The 22458-nt window shown below is 38.9% G+C and overlaps 1 protein-coding gene across 3 annotated transcripts; it reads left to right on the forward strand.

Moving 5' to 3' along the window:
- The first annotated feature begins 3881 nt into the window (after positions 1–3881).
- COMMD6 (COMM domain containing 6) lies at positions 3882–21986 on the forward strand. 3 transcript variants are annotated; one of them, XM_032315120.1, is made up of 5 exons: positions 3882–4115; positions 4262–4397; positions 4481–4492; positions 16874–16947; positions 21777–21986. In XM_032315120.1, exons 1-5 carry the CDS (start codon positions 3897–3899, stop codon positions 21825–21827), a joined length of 492 nt encoding a protein of 163 aa, XP_032171011.1. In that variant the 5' UTR covers positions 3882–3896; the 3' UTR covers positions 21828–21986. The 3 variants fall into 3 exon arrangements, with proteins under 3 accessions (XP_032171011.1, XP_032171012.1, XP_032171014.1); XM_032315121.1 differs by lacking the exon at positions 16874–16947; XM_032315123.1 differs by lacking the exon at positions 3882–4115 and having other exon boundaries at positions 4266–4397; positions 16795–16947.
- Positions 21987–22458: the final 472 nt, after the last annotated feature.

Below are 22458 nucleotides of genomic sequence, written 5' to 3' on the forward strand. Positions count from 1 at the left end.
AATCTCTTCTTGAGTTCCTGTGAGTGGAGCCTTCCTAGCCATTTCTGGCTTGGCACTGCCTGATAGGAATCGATTTCTTTGTTCAAATAAACTCTAAAAATTTTTAACAGGCCTTACTTGGTTTATCTTTTAACACATCTTTAGGAGGCTATTATTTTTGCCTATTATATCTACCAATTGTATAGTATAGCATTAGTAAATGTATTTAGTGGACATTTATTGTTTTTGTTCCTTCACTACCTTTTCATCTAAGTTTTGATGCATCATCCTCACCTCTGTCTCCCGAAGGGTATGTGTTCTTATCCCTTTTGTTGCTACTGACTGCCAGTTACACAATTCTACCTCTCATGGCCACAATAGGGGGCAGAGGGAAAAAATAGTAATGCATCGCCCTAGACACAGTATTGGTCCAAGGGGTGGGCATATGACCCAAATAGGCAAATCAAAGTCTCCTTTTAATAATTGAGATGGACTCTCTGATATGAGGAACTTGAGAAGCAGTATGGAAGGTCATGGGGGTTAGGGAGGGAAAAAAATGAAACAAGATGGGATTGGGAGGGAGACAAACCGTAAGAGACTCTTAATCTCATGAAACAAACTGAGGGTTTGCTGGGTCGTGGGGAGGTAGGGTTAGGGTGGCTGGGTTATGGACATTGGGGAGGGCATGTGCTATGGTGAGTGCTGTGAAATGTGTAAGCCTGATGAGTCACAGACCTGTACTCCTGGGGCAAATAATACATTATATTGGAAAAAAAAAGAAAAGAAAAGAAAAGAAAAAAGAATTGAGATGAAAGGGGGTGTCCAGGTGGCTCTGTCAGTTAAGTTTCTGACTCTTGGTTTTGGCTCAGGTCGTGATCCAGGGTTGTGAGAGTGAGCCCAGTGTGGGGGTCTGTGTGCTGGAGATTCTTCCCTCACTGCTTTTCCCTCCTCCTCGGTGTGCCTTGCACCCCCTCCCTTTCACATGTGTGCATGTGTGCTCTCACTCTAAAATAAAATAAAATCTTAAAAAAAAAAATTGAGATAGAAGAGCAGCTTCCTCTTTCCCTTTGGATCACGAGCCACAGGCTATGACCTCAGCGGTGCTAGCAGTCATACATCTATGGGCAGAGACTCTCTTCTACAACATATGGAGAAACCCAAGAGAATAAGCCAACAGACAGACAAACTGAATCAGACCACAGCTGAGAAACAGAGATTTTAATTTTGCTATTAAAATCTCACACTTCTGTGAGATTCCTGCACTTGGCTCCACCCCTGCATTTCAGAGATCACCCCGTGACAGGATGATTTTGCTATTTTGCTCAGGCTACTTTGAGCTGGGTTAATGTCGCTTGGCACGGAAAAGCCCTAAAATAAAAGCTTCGATTGAAGTACTTCTTGCTTCATGTGTATCAGTTTTGTTTTCTCCATTACACCTACAGAGGTCAGAGTTCATGCCATAGTTCTGGGGACATCCTCCTACACATCTGTCAGTGCTGGTTTTGTTTGTTTGGCTAGGAACTCCAAAACATGTTTTCTTACTTATAGGTCCTACTTAACACATAATCACAAAAAATAAATATAAACAAAACAAAAGTTATGGCTGTACATCTTGAATTTTAGCATTTTTTACTCTATTCATAAAATCTGTGTTTTCCAAGTCTGAAACTTGCGTAAGTTCTGATCTTGAATAAGATGGAGGTCTTAAAAGTAAACAGTTGAGGGCCCCTGGGTGGCTCAGTGGGTTAAAGCCTCTGCCTTCGGCTCAGGTCATGATCCCAGGGTCCTGGGATCGAGCCCCGCATCTGGCTCTCTGCTCCACGGGGAGCCTGCTTCCTCTTCTCTCTCTGCCTGCCTCTCTGCCTACTTGTGATCTCTGTCTGTCAAATACATAAATAAAATCTTGAAAAAAAAATGTAAACAGTTGGTCAAACGTGCTGAAGTGTCAGGAGCACAAAACAAGATTAACAACTGGCAGACATTGGCCTAAACACGATAGACATTTTACTCTCCCCAAATTTTTCAATTTTTGAAAAGAAGCACTAATGTCTAAAGAAAAAAAAAACAAAAACAGTTCTAAAAGAAATTCGTGAAAGGGGAGCCTGGGTGGCTCACTCCATTAAGCAGGGGCCTTCAGCTCAGGTCATGATCCCAGGGTCCTGGGATCAAGCTACACATTGGGCTCCCTGCTCAGTGGGGAGCTTGCCTATTACTCTCCCACTCCCCCCTGCTTGTGCATGCTCTCTCTCTGTCAAATTAATAAATTTTAAAAACCTTTAAAAAAATAAAAGGAATGCAGGAAAGATACAGAAAAACAAAATTAACTTTTTAATATATGTTATCTTTCCACTTTTCAGAAATATTTTTATGTAATTAAGGGGGGGTGGGGGGTGGGGGGTGTGCGTGTGTGCACACGCACATGCAGCCTGGTATGGAGCACAATGCCGCCAGGGAGCATCATCTGATGGCAACGCACGTGCAGCCTGGTATGGAGCACAATGCCGCCAGGGAGCATCATCTGATGGCAACCAAGAGCTTCAGAGAAATAATCCCTGACAAATGGAATTGACATACCAGTGGGATGTCTCATAGTGTTCTATTTTTCTGGACTTTCTTTCATAAGAAAGAAATAACTGGGTTAATTCAGGGACTATGTTCCCAAGCCAGTTAGTACTTTTAATTATGTCCAATAACCTCGAGTCAGTGGCTTTTTGGCACAGATTCTCAGTGTTACATGCCAGGCATGATTCTAGAAGTTTTACATTCATTAAAACAATGTAGTTCTCCAGCAATCCTGTGAGAGCTGTTTTCAGTGGCAGAATTTTAAAGATGCTCCTCCCCCCAAGAGTCTCATCCACTGATTATTTAATCAAGTACTAATCTGGGTACTTCTCTGCACTGATTTTGCAGATATAATTATGATTATGGACCTTAAGAGGTAGAGATTATCCTGGATTATGTGAGAATGCTCGATATAATGATTTAAGATCTTAAGAACAGAACATTCTAAAGCGGGACTCAAGAGACTAGTGAGAAGACAGCAGAGGAGAGATAATGCAGAAGGGGAGATCAGAGATTCAAGGTTTGAGGAGGACTTAACCTGCTATTAATGGTTTTGAAGATGAAGAGGACCACAAGGAATGCTGATGTCTCTGACACAAAGAACCCCACATCCAAAAACCAGCAAGGAAGTGGGACCTGCGTAGGACCGAGTTCTGGCAACAAGTGGAAAACGGATCCTCCTGGAGAGCCTCCAACAAAGAACCAATGCAGTCCCAAGGACATTTCGCCGGTGCAGTCCTAGATTGGAAGAGATGGAGCAGAAATGATAACCAAATTCAACGGTAATTCTTGATTAGATTCTGGCGGTGGGTTAACATGGGGAACAGTTCTAAAGAATATTGAGACCACTGATATTTGAATTTGGCCCACGTGTTAGATCATAGTATTTTGTCAATATTAAATCTCCTGAGTGTCGTAGTATTGTGATGATTTAGGAAATGTCTTTGTTTTAAGGCGCTATATGCTCAAGTATTTAGAGATGAAGCGCCGTCATGACCGTATATGTAGCTAGAGGTAAAGCAAATGGATAAAATGTTAAGTTGATGAATCTAGATGAAGGGTACACGGATGTTGATTGAACTACTTTTGCAACTTTTCTCCAAAAAATTTCAAGTTTTTCAAAATAAAAAGTTGGCGAGGAAAAAAAAAAAAAATCGCCTTAGATACTGCGGAGAAGGCATGTGAAATGCGGAGGAGGAAAGAAGGAAGACCGGCTGCGAAGGTACCCCGTAGTCAGCTGAGAGCCGGAGTTGGTCGGTGGCAGCGTGATAACGGAAAGCATCCCCACCCCACCCGCAGCTAGGCCAGTGAAGTAATCCGAGGGACAAAAGCCAATCACGCAACTATAGTTTCCAATGGCATCTTCCAGCCCAGCGACTTCTACGCCGAAAGAGGCGTGGTCTCCGGCAGTTTTTAAACTTGGTGGGGATCAATTCCTCCGGCGGCCGCCAGTCTGCGCGCAAGTGCAGAAAGCGCTGGGGGTGAGCGGGGGTGCGCAGACCGGAAGAGTCCACGTCTACAGGTTAGAAGGGGAAGATGGCATCCTGAAGCTAATCGGTCCTTCCCCTCACAAGGTATTTCCGTAGCCTTCGGACCTTTCCCCACATAAATGTCCTTACTGATGAATATCTCCTTGAAACGGATGTTTAATTGACAGTAAGGGTGAGTTACACAAATATGTTTGTTTTTCCGCTCCCCCCACTTCCGCTGCGTGCGCCAGGCCGCGAGGGGCGGGAGAAGGAAGCGGAAGTGTTGGCGGCCGGGGTGGGGGAGGCCACCTGGTCGGTCGGTGGTCCGGGCCCTCGTCCCGTGCCATGGAGGGCTGCAGCGAGCCGCGACTGGATGCGAAGTCAGAGGTAAGTCCTGGCCTGAGAAGATCCGGGGCAGCGGGGCTCTGGAGGGATGTTTCCCTAAATTGTGTTTTCTGCCTTCATTTCAGGTCACCAACCAGGTGAGTGAAGGGCCGCCCCGCCCTCAGCGAGCGTCAGCTGGGCAAGGGGCGGGCGGTAGCGCCTGACCCGCACCCTGCCGCGGGGGGACGATGCCGCCGGGAGCCTTCCCCAGCAGTCCCCCAATCCAACGCCTGTGTCTCCGAGTCTCTTTCATCCCGCCAGCCTGCACTGCTCCTTCCACTTTGCACCTGCTACAGTAGCCGCTGCCGTTGTAGTGGGACCTCTTCCACCCACTCCAGCACAGAGTACCGAGCAATTCTTGTTCTTGGTGACCGTTTATTCAAAACTAGGTGTCAGGTATTTTAAAATACGATAAATAGAAGAAATTTTTAAAAATCTACAAAGGTAGCACTGCAAACATTTCCTTAGCCTTTGAAAAAGTTATTTTGAAGAAGGAAAGTATATCTCTTCCATCTTTCAATGGCTACATATTTTATGCGAGAAAAAAAGAATTTGAATTTTTAAGTATATTTTATGCCTCTTTGTTCTAAGTGTTTCTGTCCTGTTTCAGGTAATAACTTATTTTCAGACGAACAACTTAATAACACATTTCCCAGAAGAAGAGTACAAAAACTAGGGCATTTTAGGTCAGGGGTTTCCCAAGTCCAAACAAAACATAAGAAAGGGCTGAAATAAATAAACAGGAGTACAGTGGAGAGCCCATTGGCTGCTCCCTGTCAACTCTCTCCAGCTGCTGTTGCTTTTGAGGATTACTGGGAGGTAGGGGGAACTAAAATAGATTAACAACCCCCTTACCTGGCTTTGCTCAGAGTTATTTAGTACACTTTGATTGTTTAGTACACTTTGATTGAATCTCTCAAATCATTTTTATCTATTCACTTACACTAAGGAATATGTTTATTCAGCAAGACATCCTGAAACTGAATTATGTTGATTATAGGCTTTTAAAAATTGAGCCTGTTTTGGGAGGGGCACTTTTTAAAACAGCACAGATTTATTATCTCTGTTCTGAAGGTTGGAAGTCCAAAATCAGTTTTGTGGGACTCAAAGTGTTGCCCAGGCTGTGTTCCTTCTGGAAGCTCTAGAGAAGATTTTATTTCCTGTTCTTTCCAGCTTGTAGAGGCTGTCTGCTTTCCTTGGCTTGTGGCTTCTACTTCTTTCTTTGAAACACAGCATTCCAACCTTAGCTTCCATAATCACATCATCACTTCTTCTTCTGTTAAGATCACAACTCTTTCTGTGACTCTGAACCTTTTGCCTCCTGATAAGGACCCTCATTATGTTGGACCTACCTGGATAAATCAGGAAAAATCTTCCAACCTTAAGATCCTTAATTTAGTTGAATCTACAAAGTCTCTTTTGTCATATAAGATAACATATTCACAGATTTCAAGGGTTGGAATGTGGACATTTGGTTGGGTGAAATGGGAGCTGTTTTGAGCCAACTACCCGTTCCTTCCATGGAATCATTCACAGGTTATAGGATTATTTACATGGAAGAAGCCAAGACCAAAAAAAAAAAAAAAAAAAAAGAGCCCAAAATAATTTAGAAACATTAGAATGTTTCTAAGTCTCTTGTATGAGACTTTAGCAAGGTGATTGATTCAGTTGTTAGTAAGTCAGACACAGAGGCTGAAAAATATTTTTGTAAAAGATATCATTTATAACATAAATTATAAACCTTGCAGTCATCTAACAAAAGATTGTTCAAAGCCTTTTGAGGAAAATGGCAATGAGTGCTAGACGTCTGGTTTCCAGTCTGGCATATAAGGAGCTTGGAATGTGGAAGACGTCACTTCATCATAAAAACAAGTAAAAAGCTGAACAAACTGAAGAGCTAACAACTCTTGGATCCATCAGAGAAGTGAGGTCCCAAGGGAAACTGTTGCCTTCAAATTGGAGAGACAGAGGTGAATACAGAGAATTACAAGTCACCAGAATAGACATCTGGTGGAAACCAGTGCCAGGGTAGGAAAACCTAAACTATAATTGATAAAGTGCTTAGAGGAACTGTGGATAAGTCTGAGAGTGAAAACTTCAAGGACCTAGTCACTGGGGGAGAGAGGGTGGGAAGCACCTGTATGCTTCCATGAGTTTTACCACCAGGAACTCCTAAGTAGAACATTTTTATTCATAGTTTTATTTATAGTTCACGATGCAGTTTTAAATGTGCTGCTGGAAAAAAAAATGATTATTCAAGAATATTGTTAAAGGGAAAAAATCCATTACCCAGCTTTAAGTCATTTATGTTTGCAGTATGTGCTCTTTAAAATGCTTTAGATAAAACTAGTGTTTAGGCTTGACCTGTAACACATTCTGTCTTTAAATATTTCTCATGAGTGTATGAAATAGCCAGGTTAATTGAGACAATAACTCCAGTGAGAGTTCACAACCCCCCATATTACCCATCAGCATACCAACTGTTCTCCACCTTTAAACTATACTCTAAATTCATCTTGCCTTACTACCACCTAAGTGCAACCCTCCATCCTCTTGTCTACACTGCTTTGCAGTGGGCTCTCAATTGGGTCTCCTTGCTTTTCTTCTTAAACTTAATGCTCTATCCAGCAATTTGGATGAGCCATTTGCAAGTCTAAGGTAGACCATGTCTTTCTCCTGCTCAGAGTCTTTATGAAGTGATTCCTGTCACACTAGAAGAAAGCCATAGACATGGCCTGCAAGGCCCTTCAAAAACTGATTCCTCATCCCTGACTCCTCTTCTGGTTCATGCCAGTCCAATTACATGGGCCTCATTGTTGTTCCCTGTTCATGTCAGGCGTGCTTCTCCCTTTGTCTAGACTGTTCTATTTTCCCAGAAGTCTGTGTGGCTTTTTCCCTTTCCTTTATTCTGTTCCCTTTCTACTCAGAAGACACTCCTCAAAGAAGTCTCTCCCAGATTCTACCTAAATAGCCTTCCTGGTCACTCTATCCCTTACCCTGCATTTTTTTTTTTCTTTTACCCTTTTTATATTTGTTTATTGTTTGTCTTCCCCACTAGAAGGTAAGGTCCTGAGGCCTGAGGTCAGGGACTTTTTTTAATTCTTTTTTTATATCCCCAATGCCTAGACCACAGTATTCTTTAGTAAATTTTTATTGAATATTGGAGCATATTGTGACTTGTCCATGGCCACATCGTTAAAAGGTAGGGGAGCTGAGATTCCAATCAGGTGGTCTGACTTCAGAATTTGAGCTTGTTACATTGAACAAATCATAGTGCTATCTTACCCAGCACCAGAGGCCTCAGGTTACTCATTACTACACGGTTCTGATACTTAGAATCATTGTTTTGAAGTAGCTTGTGATTTCTTACAGATGTCCAACTAGAACGCATCATCATAGATGAATGATTATTCCTACCGCTACCACTGTTACTGCTTTCCTTGACAGTTTTATGGTAGAAGTAAAAAGTGAGATGTTCCAGGGTGCCTGGGTGGCTCAGTTGGTTAAGTGACTGCCTTTGGCTCAGGTCATGATCCTGGAGTCTCTTGATCAAGTCCCACATCGGGCTCGCTGCTCATTGGGGAGTCTGCTTCTCCCTCTGACCCTCAGCCCTCTCATGCTCTCTCTCTCTTTCTCTCTCTCTCATCCTCTCTCTCTCTCAAATAAATACATTGAAAAAAAAAAGGTAAGATGTTCCATTGACAATATCTTGTGCTGTTTTTTCTTTTCCCACATACGAGACATAGTGACTTTAACTTGTACATTTTATATAGTGGTTCATAAATGCTTATGTTTGTTTTTCTGTGTTTATGTGTTGGATGCGTAAACTGCCCTCAAGGAGTATACAGTGGATGTGGGGGTGGGAGACAGATCCACCTATACAAGACAGAATGTTCTAGGTGCTAAGGTGTAAGAAATGATATGAATATTCATAGTAAGTTTGAATAAACTAGGAAAGACTTCACAGAGCAAGTAGAATTTGAGAGGAATTTTAAGTAGATGTTTGAGAATTCTACTGCAAGGGGAATGAGCAGTATGAGCAAAGGTATAAAAGCTAAAAGCAGATTTAAAGAAGGGATGCAGCCCTATTTGAGGATGAGTGGGAAAATGGGGTCTGTGCTGCAAGATAACTCAGGTACTTGGTATCTACCTCATGAGCCAGTAAATGTCACAAGTTTTGACTTGTGATATTAGATTTGGCTAATCTATAAACAGTATTTAGAGACCATAGTCTGGATTAGAGCCAACAAAGACCTAGGCAAGAAACTAATTAAGAGGCTGCAGTAAAATTTAAGAAAAGATTTAAAAACAAAAAAGGGGGACGCCTAGGTGGCTCAGTTGGTTGGACGACTGCCTTCGCCTCAGGTCATGATCCCGGAGTCCCGGGATCGAGTCCCGCATCGGGCTCCCAGCTCCATGGGGAGTCTGCTTCTCCCTCTGACCTCCTTGCTCATGCTCTCTCTCACCGTCTCTCTCTCAAATAAATAAATAAAATCTTTAAAAAAAAAATAAAAACAAAAACAAAAAAGGTATTTGTGTAGGTCTGGGGCAATGAGATTGGGAAGAAGGGAATAAACGTTGGCATTGGCTAAAATAAAATCTTGAATGCCTATCAGTTGTTACATATTTTGAGAAAAATCGAAGTTGACCAACTTTTCATACCTGTGTCACTGAGGGAATGGGGGTCATCAGTAGAAATGAAATGAGGATGAGAAACATTTTTGAGGGAAGGTGATACATGTCTGGTGTTAGAGGGCATATGTACTATGAATTTTTTAGTAGTGAGTGTGTTTATTGGGAAAGGCTTTATTTTTTCTGACTTTTATTAGAAGTATTAGCATCTCTCAGAGGGAACAGGTTAAACAAACTAAATCTGAAATATCTTTTAGCTGTTTTTGCTAAAATTTCTAGAATTGGTATATTTCAGATTAAACAGTTAAGAGAATACGTTTTTGATGTCATATGTTAAATTTATTGACAAAGTTATTTTCAGCCAGTTATGTTTATCTGCTTTAGTTATGTATTGGCTGTGTAATAAACTGTGCAAAACTTAGTGACTTGAAATAACAGTTGAGTGATCTTTCAGACTCTCGTGGGTTATCCAGGCTTAGCTAGGTGGTAGCTTCTACTCCTTGTCATCTAGAAGCCTGATTGAGCCAGAAACCCAGAGGGCTTACCCCCATGGCTAGTGATGACGTTGGCTAAGAGCTCAGCTAGAGCTGATCATTGGAGTGGCTTGCTTATTCTCCCTACATGGCTGTTCACCTTAAGGTAGCTGGGTTTCAAGAGGGAAAATCCCAAGAGCCAGCATTGCATAAAGAAAAAGGCGGACACTTCCATTTCTCCTAAGGCCTGGGCTCAAGGATTCCAGAAAGCCTCTTCTGCCATATTCTGCTGGTCGGAGCAATGACAGGGACAGCTCATATTGGTGCAGAGGGAAAATAAGCTCCACTTAACGTGAAGAGTGACATGTATGTACGTGGAGGGGTGACACTATTGGAATCTATCTTTGGAGACCAGTTACCATAAGCTCTGGAAGTTACAAACATACTAGTTCAACAAATATTTATTTGAACATTCACTTTGTACCAAGTATCGTTGTAGTAGATTCAGTAATAAACTAGATGGATAATGCTCTTCCTCTTAGGAAGTTTGAATTTCCTTGGGGTACAGGTCATAAGTAAACATAATTTCAGATAATGATGAGTGCCATTGAGAAAATTAAAAAGCAGAGAATGGAGAAAGGTATCAATAAACAAGGTGAGGAAGCCTAATAACTTAGTGAATGTTGTATACTTGGACTAGAGTAATATGACTTCTCCAGTAGAAATTTGGTAATAACTCATGCCTTAATCAATTTTCACACACAAACACTAAGTGTAGCATAATGCTGTCCAATAGAATTTTCTGTGATGGTGGAAATGTTCTCTGTTGGCACTGTCCAGTAGGTAGCACTAGCCAGATGTACTCTGGAGCACTTGAAATATGACTAGTGCAACTGAGGAAGTGAAATTTTTAATTAATTTAAATAGTCACATTTGGGTAATGGCTACTGTATTGGACAGCTCGAGTCTAGCATGTAGAAGATGATATTTTCATGCCAACCTAGGCCTGTTTACTTTTTGACCTACTAGAACTTAATTTAATTCCAAAGAGTAATGTTGCAGCTGGGTATAATGAAAATTGCATAGAATATGGGCTCAGACAGATTAGGGTCGGAATAGCAACTATACAAGTTTTGTATCATTGGGTGAGTTATTTGGTCTGTATTTTCCTCATAGTTACTTTTGAGAGAGATTAATGTGTGGAGAATACATTCCTTCCATTGGCAGACTTTCATTTTAAGAGAACACCAAAGTATGTATTTTATGACTCCAGCTATAAAAAATACATACAAAGACTAGAAATAAGAAAATAGTAGTTAAGATAGAGTAGTGCATGATTGCTTTTCTAATATTATATGTTGTATTTTGAAAAAATAAAAGTTAAATTTAAACTGAAATGTAAATTTAAACTGAAATGGTGTTTACCAATATTTTTCTTTATAGTTTTTATATGATGTTTTTACATTGATAACTGCAGCTACCTATCAATTATTTTTTTAAAGATTTTATTTATTTGAGAGAGAGAGAGAGTGTGTGTGTGTGTGCGCGTGCGCACGCAAACAAGTACGGGGAAGGGCACAGGATGAGGGAGAACCAGACTCCCTGCTGAGTGTGGAGCTGGCTGGACATGGAGCTCTGTCCCAGGATCCTGAGATCATGACCTGAGCTGAAGTCAGGCACTCAACCAAGCCACCCAGGAGCCCATAGATCAATTAAATTTTTAGTCACACTAAAACCGTGACTGACTATAGCTAATTTCTTTGTTTTCCTTTTTATCTATATTTGTTTTGTAATTTTCTTGCTGTTTCTTTTTTAAGAATTTATATATTTATTTGCTAGAGAGAGAGTGAGAGGGAGGGGCAGGCAGAGGGAGAAACAGCCTCCCGCCTGAGCAAGGAGACCAACTTGAGACTCAATCCCAGGACTCTGGAATTATGACCTGAGCCGAAGGCAGACACTTAACTGACCAAGCCACCCAGGTGTCCTCTTTCTATTCATTTTACTTGGGGATGTTTTTATGTTTTTTCACTACTAGTTTTTTTTTTTTCTTTATACATTTTCCTTTTTTTCTTTGTACATTTTCCTTTTCTTAATTCTATAATAGTTTAGAGAGTGTATTATTTCATTCTTAATATCCTCCATAATGATGTGTGCTCTGCTCTGATTTTTCTTTTATTCTTTTCTTGTTAAAATCTCCAGTGCAATTATTCCTAGTTAAGGCTAAACCACATTAATTAGAAAATTTGCTTTTAATTAGCATTTGCATGTTCAGTTTTAGAATCATAAACTGAATTCCATCTTTTATTTAAGAGTATTCCTTTTGCACAGTGAGTGTCTGGGTGGTAGCTCTCCCTGTTTTGTCACTTGAGAGTTCACCATTGTCCGCGGATTCCAACATTGTGTTCCTTTGTTGATTTTCTGTTTGAAACGTTCTAAATAGTCCAGAGTTTTATTTTGGACTCAGAGTCAGATAAGTAATGATTTTCTCTACCATTTTCCTGTAGACAGTAAAGCATCAAGAAATTGTGTAGGCTCAGTAGGTTAAAGCCTCTGCCTTTGGCTCAGGTCATGATCTTAGGGTCCTGGGACTGAGCCCCGCATCGGGCTCTCTGCTCAGCAGGGAGCTTGCTTCCTCCTCTCTCTTTGCCTGCCTCTCTGTCTACTTGTGATCTCTGTCTCAGATAAATAAATCTTAAAAAAAAAAAAAGAAAGAAAGAAAATAATTGTACAGGCTGAGTAAGTTCTAAGAAGTACTCTGAATTAAATTTTTGGATATCCCCATTAATCTAATACAAAAACTGTATCTCTAATCATGAACTCTCTTAGATTCTGTTCTTGGATTTTTAGCCACTTATTGAACATTCCTATTTAAATATCCTGTATCCCCACTTGCTAATCTTTAAATATACCAAGTCTGATTGGTAACATGATATCAACATTCTCCCTATCATCTGTACTCACATTTGCATAGTTGTCTTTGATCTCCCATAATTGTGAAGAAAAATGTCAGGACCTACTGATTCATTCTTTAAGGATCAGTTTAATCCTGCTAGTTACCACCTTAGTTCCAGCACTTAAAACCTCTTTCCTGGATTATTGTATTCTGCCACCACCAGATGAATATTTTTTAATCTATACTTTCACATCCTTGTCTTTACTGAAAAAAATTCAGTGAGTCTCCATTGCATACCGAAAAAGTTAATGATTTAACGTATTTTCCATAAGATAAAGTATATGAGAATACTTTAAAAACCTCTGAAAACCCACAATTTGAAAATAATTATTGGCTTCTTCATCTCTTTTTTTCAGCTTTATCTTCCATACTTCCTTAGAGGAGCTGTCCACTTTAAAGCAGTTAAATGCTCTCTTGTACCAGATATTGACTCTCTCCATCTCTGGTTGGTTCAGCTTAATATTTAGTAACCATTTATTCTCTGTTAGGTGTATGTTTTTGGAATATATAAAGAAGACACATTCTCATCTCAATTTCAGTTCTGTTTAATCTTCAAAACTGAGCTGAAAGCTTATGTTCTCTGTAAAGCATTCCTCTGATCACTGTAGCCTACAATAAGTTTTTCCTTTCCACCAGAAAAGTGTTTTGTATTCAGTGACTTATATTCACTCCTCCCACCTGATATCTACAAGATAACATATGCCAAAAAAGTGCATTACCATGGCCAGCTTAATGAATAATTTTAAAGTGAACACCTTTGTAACCATAATCAAATTCAAGAACTAGGGACGCCTGGGTGGCTCAGTTGGTTGAGCGGCTGCCTTCGGCTCAGGTCATGATCCCAGCATCCTGGGATCGAGTCCCACATCGGGCTCCTTGCTCAGCAGGGAGCCTGCTTCTCCCTCTGCCTCTGCCTGCCATTCTGTCTGCCTGTGCCTGCTCTCTCCCTCTCTCTCTCTGATAAATAAATAAAATCTTAAAAAAAAAAATTACTAAAAAAAAAAAATTCAAGAACTAGAGTATTACTGGTACCCCAGAAGCCCACCACATACCCTTCCCCAATCGCACCTCTCCCTTCTCTTCTCCCTGGAGGTAATGATAATCCTTTGGTGATAATCACATTCTTGCCTCTATATAGTTTTCCTACCTGTGTATGCAGCCTTAAACAACATTGTATTTCCTGTTTCTCAAGTTTAAGTGAATGGAATCATGTATCTTTTGACTTGTTTCTTTCAACATTTTGGTGTTAGTGTAGCTAAAGCTCATTGCTGTACATATTTATCTTTCTTACAACTGCTGAACATTTGGGTGGTTTCAATTTAGGACTATTATGAATATTGCTGTGTAGAAGCTTTGAGTTTAATGTAGTCCCACTTGCTTACTTTTACTTTTTTTGCTTTTGGTGTCATATTCAAAAAATCATCACCAAGATTTCTGGAAAAATCATCACCAAGGAGCTTACGCCTACATTTTCTTCTAGGAGTTTTATGGTTTCAGATCTTACTTCCAAGTTGTTAATCCATTTTGAGTATATTTTTTTTTTAAGATTTTTTATTTATTATTTGACAGACAGAGATCATAAGTAGGCAGAGAGGCAGGCAGAGAGAGAGGAGAGAGAAGGCTCCCTGCTGAGCAGAGAGCCCGATGAGGGGCTCGATCCCAGGACCCTGGGATCATGACCTGAGCTGAAGGCAGAGGCTTTAACCCACTGAGCCACCCAGGCGCCCCTTGAGTAGATTTTTATGTATGGTATAAGATAGTAGTCAAGTTTCCTTCTTTTGCATGTGGCTGTTCAGTCTGCCAGTATTTATTGAAGATACTGTCCTTTCACCACTGTATATTCTTGCCTCCCTTGTCATAAGTTAATTGACCATATATGCATGGGTTTATTTTGGGGCTCTCTGTTGTGTTCCATTAATCTGTCTCTTTTCATGCTAGTGCTATCCTTTAAAAATTATAACTTTGTAACATAGTTTGAAACCAGAGAGCATGACATCTCCAGCTTTGTTCTTTCTCAGAATTTGCTTTGGCTATTTGAATTTTTTCTATTTCTGTAGAGAATATCTTTGGACTTTTGATAGGGGTTGGTTTGAATCTGTAGATTGCTTTGAGTAGTATGGACAATATTTTAACAACATTCATTCTTCCAATCCATGAACACAGGATATCTTTCCATTTATTTATGTCTCTAATTTTTTTTAAGATCTTACTTATTTATTTGAGAGAGAGAGAGAGAGCACAAGCTGGGAGTGGGGAGGGAAAGGGAGGTTGGAGAGAAGAGGGAGGGGGAGAAGCAGACTCCCAGCCATGCAGGTTGGCAGAGGGAGGTCTGGATCCTAGGGTTCTGGGATCATGACCTGAGCTGAAATTGAGTCAGATGCTTGACTGACTGAGCCACCCAGGTTCCCTTCTATTTTCTTGAGGTGTAAAGTTAGCTTGTTTAGTTAAGACTTTTCTTGTTTCTTGAGGTAGGTGGGCGTTTATTGCTGTGAACTTCATCTGAGAACAACTTTTGCTGTATCCCATAACTTTTGTTATATTACATGTTCATTTTCCTTTGTCTCAAGGTATTTTTTAAATTTCTCTTTTGAGTTTTTCTTTGACCCATTGATTATTCAGTAACACGTTGTTAGGTCTCCATATATTTGTGAATTTTCTCGTTTTTCTCCTTGTAATTAATGTCTAGTTTCATACCATTGTGGTCAGAAAAGATGCTTGATAGGATTTCAGTACTCTTACATTAAGACTTTCTTTGTCCTAACAAATGATATGTCTTGGCAAATGTTCCATGTGCACTTGGGAAGATGTGTATTTTCTCACTATTGGATGGAATGTTCTGTAAATATCTGTTAAGTCCATCTGTTAAGTCCAATATGTTAGAACATATTGTTTAAGGCTGATGTTTCCTTATTGATTTTCTCTCTGGGTGTTCTATCCATTGATGTAAGAGTGGTATTAAAGTCTTCTGCTATTACTGTACTGCTGTCTCTTTCTTCCTCTAGGTCTGTTAATATTTGCTTTGTCTATTTAGGTGCTCCTGTGTTGGGTGCATGAATATTTACATGTTATATCTTCTTATTGGATTGAACCCTTTTTCATTATGTAACTTGCTTTTATGTTTCTTATCACAGTCATTTTAAAGTCTATTTTGTCTGATACTAAGTATAGCTACCCCAGCTTTCTTTGGTTTCCATTTTCATGGGATACCTTTTCCATTCCTTCATTTGTAGTGTATTAGCCTGTCTCTTGTAGGCAGTATATAGATGAGTCTTGTTTATAAAACATCCTAAGTTTTATAAAAAGAGATTTATTTATAAGCAAAGCTTTTTGCCCTATCAGCACTCATTTGATAGCAAAAAGTATCAGTCTATCAACAAGTATTTTTTGTAAGTGCCTGCTGTGTACCATTTACTTGTTAAAGCTTTGAAAACAAGAAACAAAATCCTTCTACTCACCATCTTGGGTTTTAGTCAATATTAAGAGCTGAATTTATCCAATCCTGTTTTATGCCCAGAACACTGAGCAATCATCAACAGAAATTAGATTAAAAGTATTAAGGCAGCCAGTAGTCAATAAGCATATAATCTTTGGAGTCCAGCAGACTTTGGTTTCAGTTCTGATCACAGAAATGTGTGACCTTGCACACATTATCTAAGCTCTCTGAAATTCAGTTTTGTCATCCGCAAAATGGAAATAATAGCCTATAATGTTACAATGATTCAGTGAGGCATTTAATACTTATAAACTACATAGCACATCACCTGACAGGTGTTCATCATTAGCAATGATGAAATCTAAAACCACCTTGTCACCAAGTGCTTATGCTCGCGTCTGGCTTCAGGTCGAGGACCATGGTGAGTGAGGAAACTGGAATGGTTCCCATGTGGGTCCCAGTCACATATGAAGATGGTATGTAGCTCATCTTCCATTTTAGGATTTTGGGTCGTGGAATGGGAGAAAGCATATATGGAACAGGAGAGTGAGGTGAGAGAGGCTACAAAGCATTTGTGGTCCCATTAAATGCAGGAGCAAAATGAAGGGAAAACCAGAAGTCGTACCACATCTTCCTTCTACTTCCATTGTACATCTGGTAAAGATGGATGTGTGTGTGTTTTATTGTAATGATGACAGTGTTGTTTTCCAACTGTTTCTATCCCATATTGCCTCTCTCCCATTTTCATTTGATTATTGTTCCCCTAGCAATATTAAAATGAAGATATTTTCTTTTACTGTGACTGGCACTGAAACTAAAAGTTCAGTGTGAGAGCAGTAAAATTGAATAAATATCTGCATTCATGGCAGTGTTATTACCCATGTATCCTTCTATAATGTTTCATTACAGCTTGTAGATTTTCAGTGGAAGCTGGGTATGGCCGTGAGCTCGGACAGTTGCAGATCTCTTAAGTATCCTTATGTTGCAGTGTTGCTGAAAGTGGCAGATCATTCAGGCCAAGTAAAGAACAAGTCCTTTGAAATGACAATTCCACAATTTCAGGTTTGTGATTTTACTCATTCAGTTGTAGTTCATTGTTCTGTAATTGCTAGTTAAGAATGTCTAAAATCTTTCTTAAGGAAAATTGTAATTGTTTTTACTTTCAGTTTTTTTTTTCTAAAGATTTTTTTTTTTTTTAATCAGAGAGAGAGAGGGGGAGAGAGCGAGCACAGGCAGACAGAATGGCAGGCAGAGGCAGAGGGAGAAGCAGGCTCCCTGCTGAGCAAGGAGCCCGATGTGGGACTCGATCCCAGGACGCTGGGATCATGACCTGAGCCGAAGGCAGCTGCTTAACCAACTGAGCCACCCAGGTGTCCCTTACTTTCAGTTTTGATGTGCTTTATATTTATTAGTACACACAAAAGATCTGAACTTGTTTTCTTTGGGAATTTGATAAATTTCACTATTTTCAATATAATGCTGAACTGGTGTACTGTCATATTTGATCACTTTCACAGTACTCCTCTGTGAATATATTTAGGGAATTTTCATCTTCTTCGGCAGGAAGATGAACTTTGCATTTAACTGTTCTACTCTTATTCTTTTTAGGCTTAATATTTGAGAATGATAGCTAAATGAATCTTTAAACAGAGTTGACCCTGAATTTTCTGACTAAAAATGTTTATAAAATTCTGATCAGCATACCAGTACTTGATAATAGTTTTATCAGCTAGAGATTTGAGTAACTCAGTAGTTTATATGTAGAGTCATCTTATTCATATGATCATTTCTACTGCTTTTCTGTAAGCAAGGAAGAAGAAAAGGGGATGAGTGAAAAATTAGATATTCTTCAAGATATATTCAAGGAAATGTTTTATCATTGACTACTTTAATTGGCCTTAGAGTTTTGTTTTTGTTTGTTTTGATTGCTTGGATGCTTAAGACTCCCCACAGTAGTTGGTACTCTAAGAAAAAATACTCTAAAAAAACAACCACCAAGTGAATGCAATGGAAATATAATGAGAATTCTTTGTAAAACTAAAAATATATAAAATATAAGAAAATAAAAAAATAAAAAATAAAAATAAAATATATAAGAAAAGCTTCTCATGGGCCAAAGGATGCTTTTGATTTCTTCTTTTACAAACTACACCGTTTCCTTAGCTTTATTGAGGTACAGCTGACAAATAAAAATTGTATATATTTAAGGTATATGATGTGATGTTTTGGTATTATGTGTACATTGTGAAATGATTACCACAATCAAGTTAATTAACATAATCCACCACCTTGTATGGCTACCTTTTTATATGTGTCTGTGTGGTGTCTACTCTCTTAGCAAATTTCAAGTACACAATACATTATTGTTTTTATTATTAACATATAATAGTATTATTTGTTTCAGGGTAAGGTCTGTGATTCATCAGTCTTACACAATACACAGCGCTCACCAAAACACATACCTCCCCAATGTCTGTCACCCAGACACCCCATCCCTCCCATCCCCCTCTATTCCAGCAACCCTCACGTTGTTTCCCGAGATTGCGTCCCTTAATGGTTTGTCTCCCTCTCTGGTTTCATCTTGTTTGATTTTTTCCTCTCTTCCCTTATGATCCTTTGCCTCTTTTCTCAAATTCCACATATCAGTGAGATCATAGGATAATTATCTTTCTCTGGTTGATTTATTTACTTTAGCATAATACCCTCTAGAGTTCCATCCATGTTGTTGCAAATGGCAAGATTTCATTTTTTGATCTATATATATGAACCACATTGTCTTTATCCATTCATCTGTTAATGGACATCTGGGCTCCTTCCATAGTTTGGCTGTTGTGGACATTGCTGCTGTAAACATTGATGTGCAGGTGTCCCTTCAGATCACTACATTTGTATCTTTGGGGTAAATACCCAGTAGTGTGATTGCTGGGTCGTAGGGTAGCTCTATTTTCAACTTTTCGAGGAACCTTCATGCTGTTTTCCAGAGTGGCTGCAGCCACTCCACAATACATTATTATTAACTATAGTCACCATATCATCTATACATTAGGTCTCCAGAACTTATACATCTTATAACTCAAAGTTTGTTCTTCTGAACCAACATTTCCTCATTTCTCTTACTCCCCAACCCTGGTAACCACTGTCTACTCTCTTGTTACCAAGAGTTCTACTTTTTAGATCCCACAGATAAGTGAGATCATGCAATATTTATCTGTCTGTGTTTGGCTTACTTCATTTAACATAATGTCCTCCTAATTCATTCATGTTGTCAAAAATAGCAGGATTTCTTTCTTTTTAAGGATGAATGGTATTTGTTGTGTGTATATGTAGAGAGAGACACACACCACATTTTTAAATGCATTCATCTGTCAACATACAGTTAGGTTGTTTCCATATCTTAGCTACTGTGAGTAATGCTGCAAAGAACATGGGAGTGCAGATACCTTTTTGAGGTAGTGATTTTATTTTCTTTGAATATATACCCAGAAGGAGGATTGCTGGATCATATGGTAGTTCTGTTTTACAAATTACATTTTAAGGGTTTTTGTTCCCTTTGATTTCTTTCTTTTAAAATAGATACTGCTGTTGGGATGCCTGGGTGGCTCAGTTGGTTAAGCAGCTGCCTTCGGCTCAGGTCATGATCCCAGCGTCCTGGGATCCAGTCCCACATCGGGCTCCTTGCTCAGCAGGGAGCCTGCTTCTCCCTCTGCCTCTGCCTGCCATTCTGTCTGCCTGTGCTCGCTCTCTCCCCCTCTCTCTGATAAATAAAATCTTAAAAAAAAAAAAATAAAATAGATACTGCTGCTTTCAAACAAAAACCTATGGTCACAGATTCAACATTATTATGCTAAGTAGCATCCTGGAAAGAATTAAGACTTGTCTAAAAGGAAATATAGTATATTATGATATGTGAGTAGCCTTCAATTCAATATAAGGACCAAATCAATAAAAAAAAACCAGGTTTCATGGGGCACCCGGGGGTGGCTCAGTGGGTTAAAGTCTCTGCCTTCGGCTCAGGTCATGATCCCAGGGTCCTGGGATCAAGGTCCGCATCAGGCTCTCTGCTCGGCAGGGAGCCTGCTTCCCTTCCCCTCTCTCTGCCTGCCTCTCTGCCTACTTGTGATCTCTGTCTGTCAAATAAATAAATAAATAAATCTTTAAAAAAAAAAAAAACAGCAACAGTTTTCATTCCTTCATATAATTCACAATCTTGGCCCAATTCTTATTTTTTTATATAGCATTCGTGCTCTCTGATTCTACCTCTAAGAATTTTTTTTCCTAAAGAAAAGAATCACAAATGGGACACATTTTTTAAAGGTTGTTTTTACATGGCTTTTAACCAAGAACAGAGCAGGACTGAGAGAATAGGAACTTTTTTGAGCTTTTAATTTGTATCTTTCTTGTAGCTGAGATTTTGACCATCAGTATATAGTCTTAATAGTTTTTACATCTGGCTTCATTACATGTAAACTAAAATGAAATATACTTTTAAGTAGCAAAGAGAATTAAGACCAAATAAGAAGGAAATGCAGATATATAAATCATTAGAGCATATCCTAATTGCTGAGGTTAAGTTTCAGATTTGCCTCCTAGTTCCTAGCAGGTAGAGAAGAAAGGAAAACAGAATTTGTTTACTTCCTCTCTTGGAGATGTGGGAGATGGGAAAAAACTTGATTTTTATAGGAGAACAAACATACCAGCTAATTTTTAAATGAAAGGAAACTATCCTTCTACTATATAAGTCATTGTCAGTATTGGGTCTTTTTTATTTTCTTTTAAGATTTTTAAAAATTTATTTGAGAGAAAGAGAGACAGAAATAGTGACAGAGAGCATGAGTGGAGAGAAGAGGGAGAAAGAGGCTCCTTGCCAAGCAGGGAGCTTAACTTCAGGTGCTATCCTAGGACTCAGGACCATGACCAGAGCCAAAGGCAGATGCTAACCTACTGAGCCACCCAGGTGCCCTAGTATTTATTGGGTCTTTCTTTCTTTCTTTTTTTTTTTTTAAAGATTTTATTTATTTATTTGACAGAGAACACAAGTAGGCAGAGAGGCAGGCAGAGAGAGAGAGAGAGAAGCAGGCTCTGCACTGAGCATAGAGCCCGATGTGGGGCTCGATCCCAGGACCCTAGGCAGAGGCCTTAACCTGCTGAGCCACCCAGGCGCCCCTTATTGGGTCTTTCTTACTGTAACTAATAAACCCATATCTTAAAGAAGACAGCTCCTATCATCCTGAAAAAGTCTTTCACTAGATTTAAAGTGGTTTAAAGCCTGGAAATGGTTTTTTTTTTTTTTTTTTTTTTTTTTTTTTAAGAGCTGCACGTTGTGTGTGCCTGGGTGGCTCAGTCGCTTGAGTATCTGACTCTCGATTTCTGCTCAGGTCATGATCTCATGGTCATGAGATTGAGCCCCATATCAAGCTCCATGCTCAGCACAGAGTCTCCTTGTCCCTCTGCCTTCCCTTCTGCCCCTCCACCTGCTCTCTCTCTAAAATCAGTAATAAATAAGATCTTAAAAAAGGAAAGAATTGCACACTACCAACTAAGCCAACCAGGTGCCCCCCAAACTGTCATTTTTGTTTTTATCTTCATTGCCTAGTACAGTGTTGGGTATTTAAGAATTCTTTCTGGTATGATCTCAAAGGAACTTTTTTTGTGTGTCGTTTTAAATATTTTAGTTGTGAGATAATAATCCAACTCTATAATTGTATTTTTGCTTGTGGTACCAAATTATACCCTTTTTTTTTTATAGCTTTCCAATAATAATAGTGATATAAACTTAACATAACAAATTTAATATGTCATATGGTCTTTAATGGTCAGGTGTAATAAGTTAAAGAATTACTTACATATCCTTTAAAAACTAAGTTAAGATTATTTTTCCTTTTTCTCTCCAGAATTTCTACAGACAGTTCAAGGAAATTGCTGCAGTTATAGAAACTGTGTGAAAACTGATTACTTGGCTGATAAATTACTACCATCATCCTAAAATCATGGACTTCACTTCCTGTAACTAAACTGTATAAAGGTCAAATGGTATTTATTGAATGAAAATTGTACTTTTGTTTCTCCATTTTTTAATAATAAAAAAATTAGGCAAACAGGAATTAGATTGTGGTGATCAATGCAAAACTTTTTGAATATACTAAAAGCTGCTGAATTGAATGCTCTAAAGGGTGGATTCTATGTTATATAAATTTTATCTCAATAAAAAAATCAGACAAACAGTTGAATGATTGATATTGGAGGCAACACAAGTTTATGTGTTAGACCAGTAATTTTAAAACTTAGCAATAACTGTACCCATTTTATAAACAGAATCTCTTATGGAGTCCTATATATAAACTATATATAAACTTTAAAAGTAGCATTTGATTGTAATAACATTACAAATTCAATTTTTAATACTCTTAATTTTTTATTTTTAATAAAATACATACTTAATTTAATAAAATCAAATTTTAATATTTTAATATTCACTGAAGATAACAGCAATCAGTGAGAAGACTGAGCCTGTTCCTTCTCATGGATTTGGATCAGGTTAGGACTGACCATTGCTGCCTTCTATTACCCAAGCAC

Source organism: Mustela erminea, chromosome 15 (genome assembly GCF_009829155.1).
Source record: "Mustela erminea isolate mMusErm1 chromosome 15, mMusErm1.Pri, whole genome shotgun sequence".
NCBI lineage: Eukaryota > Metazoa > Chordata > Mammalia > Carnivora > Mustelidae > Mustela > Mustela erminea.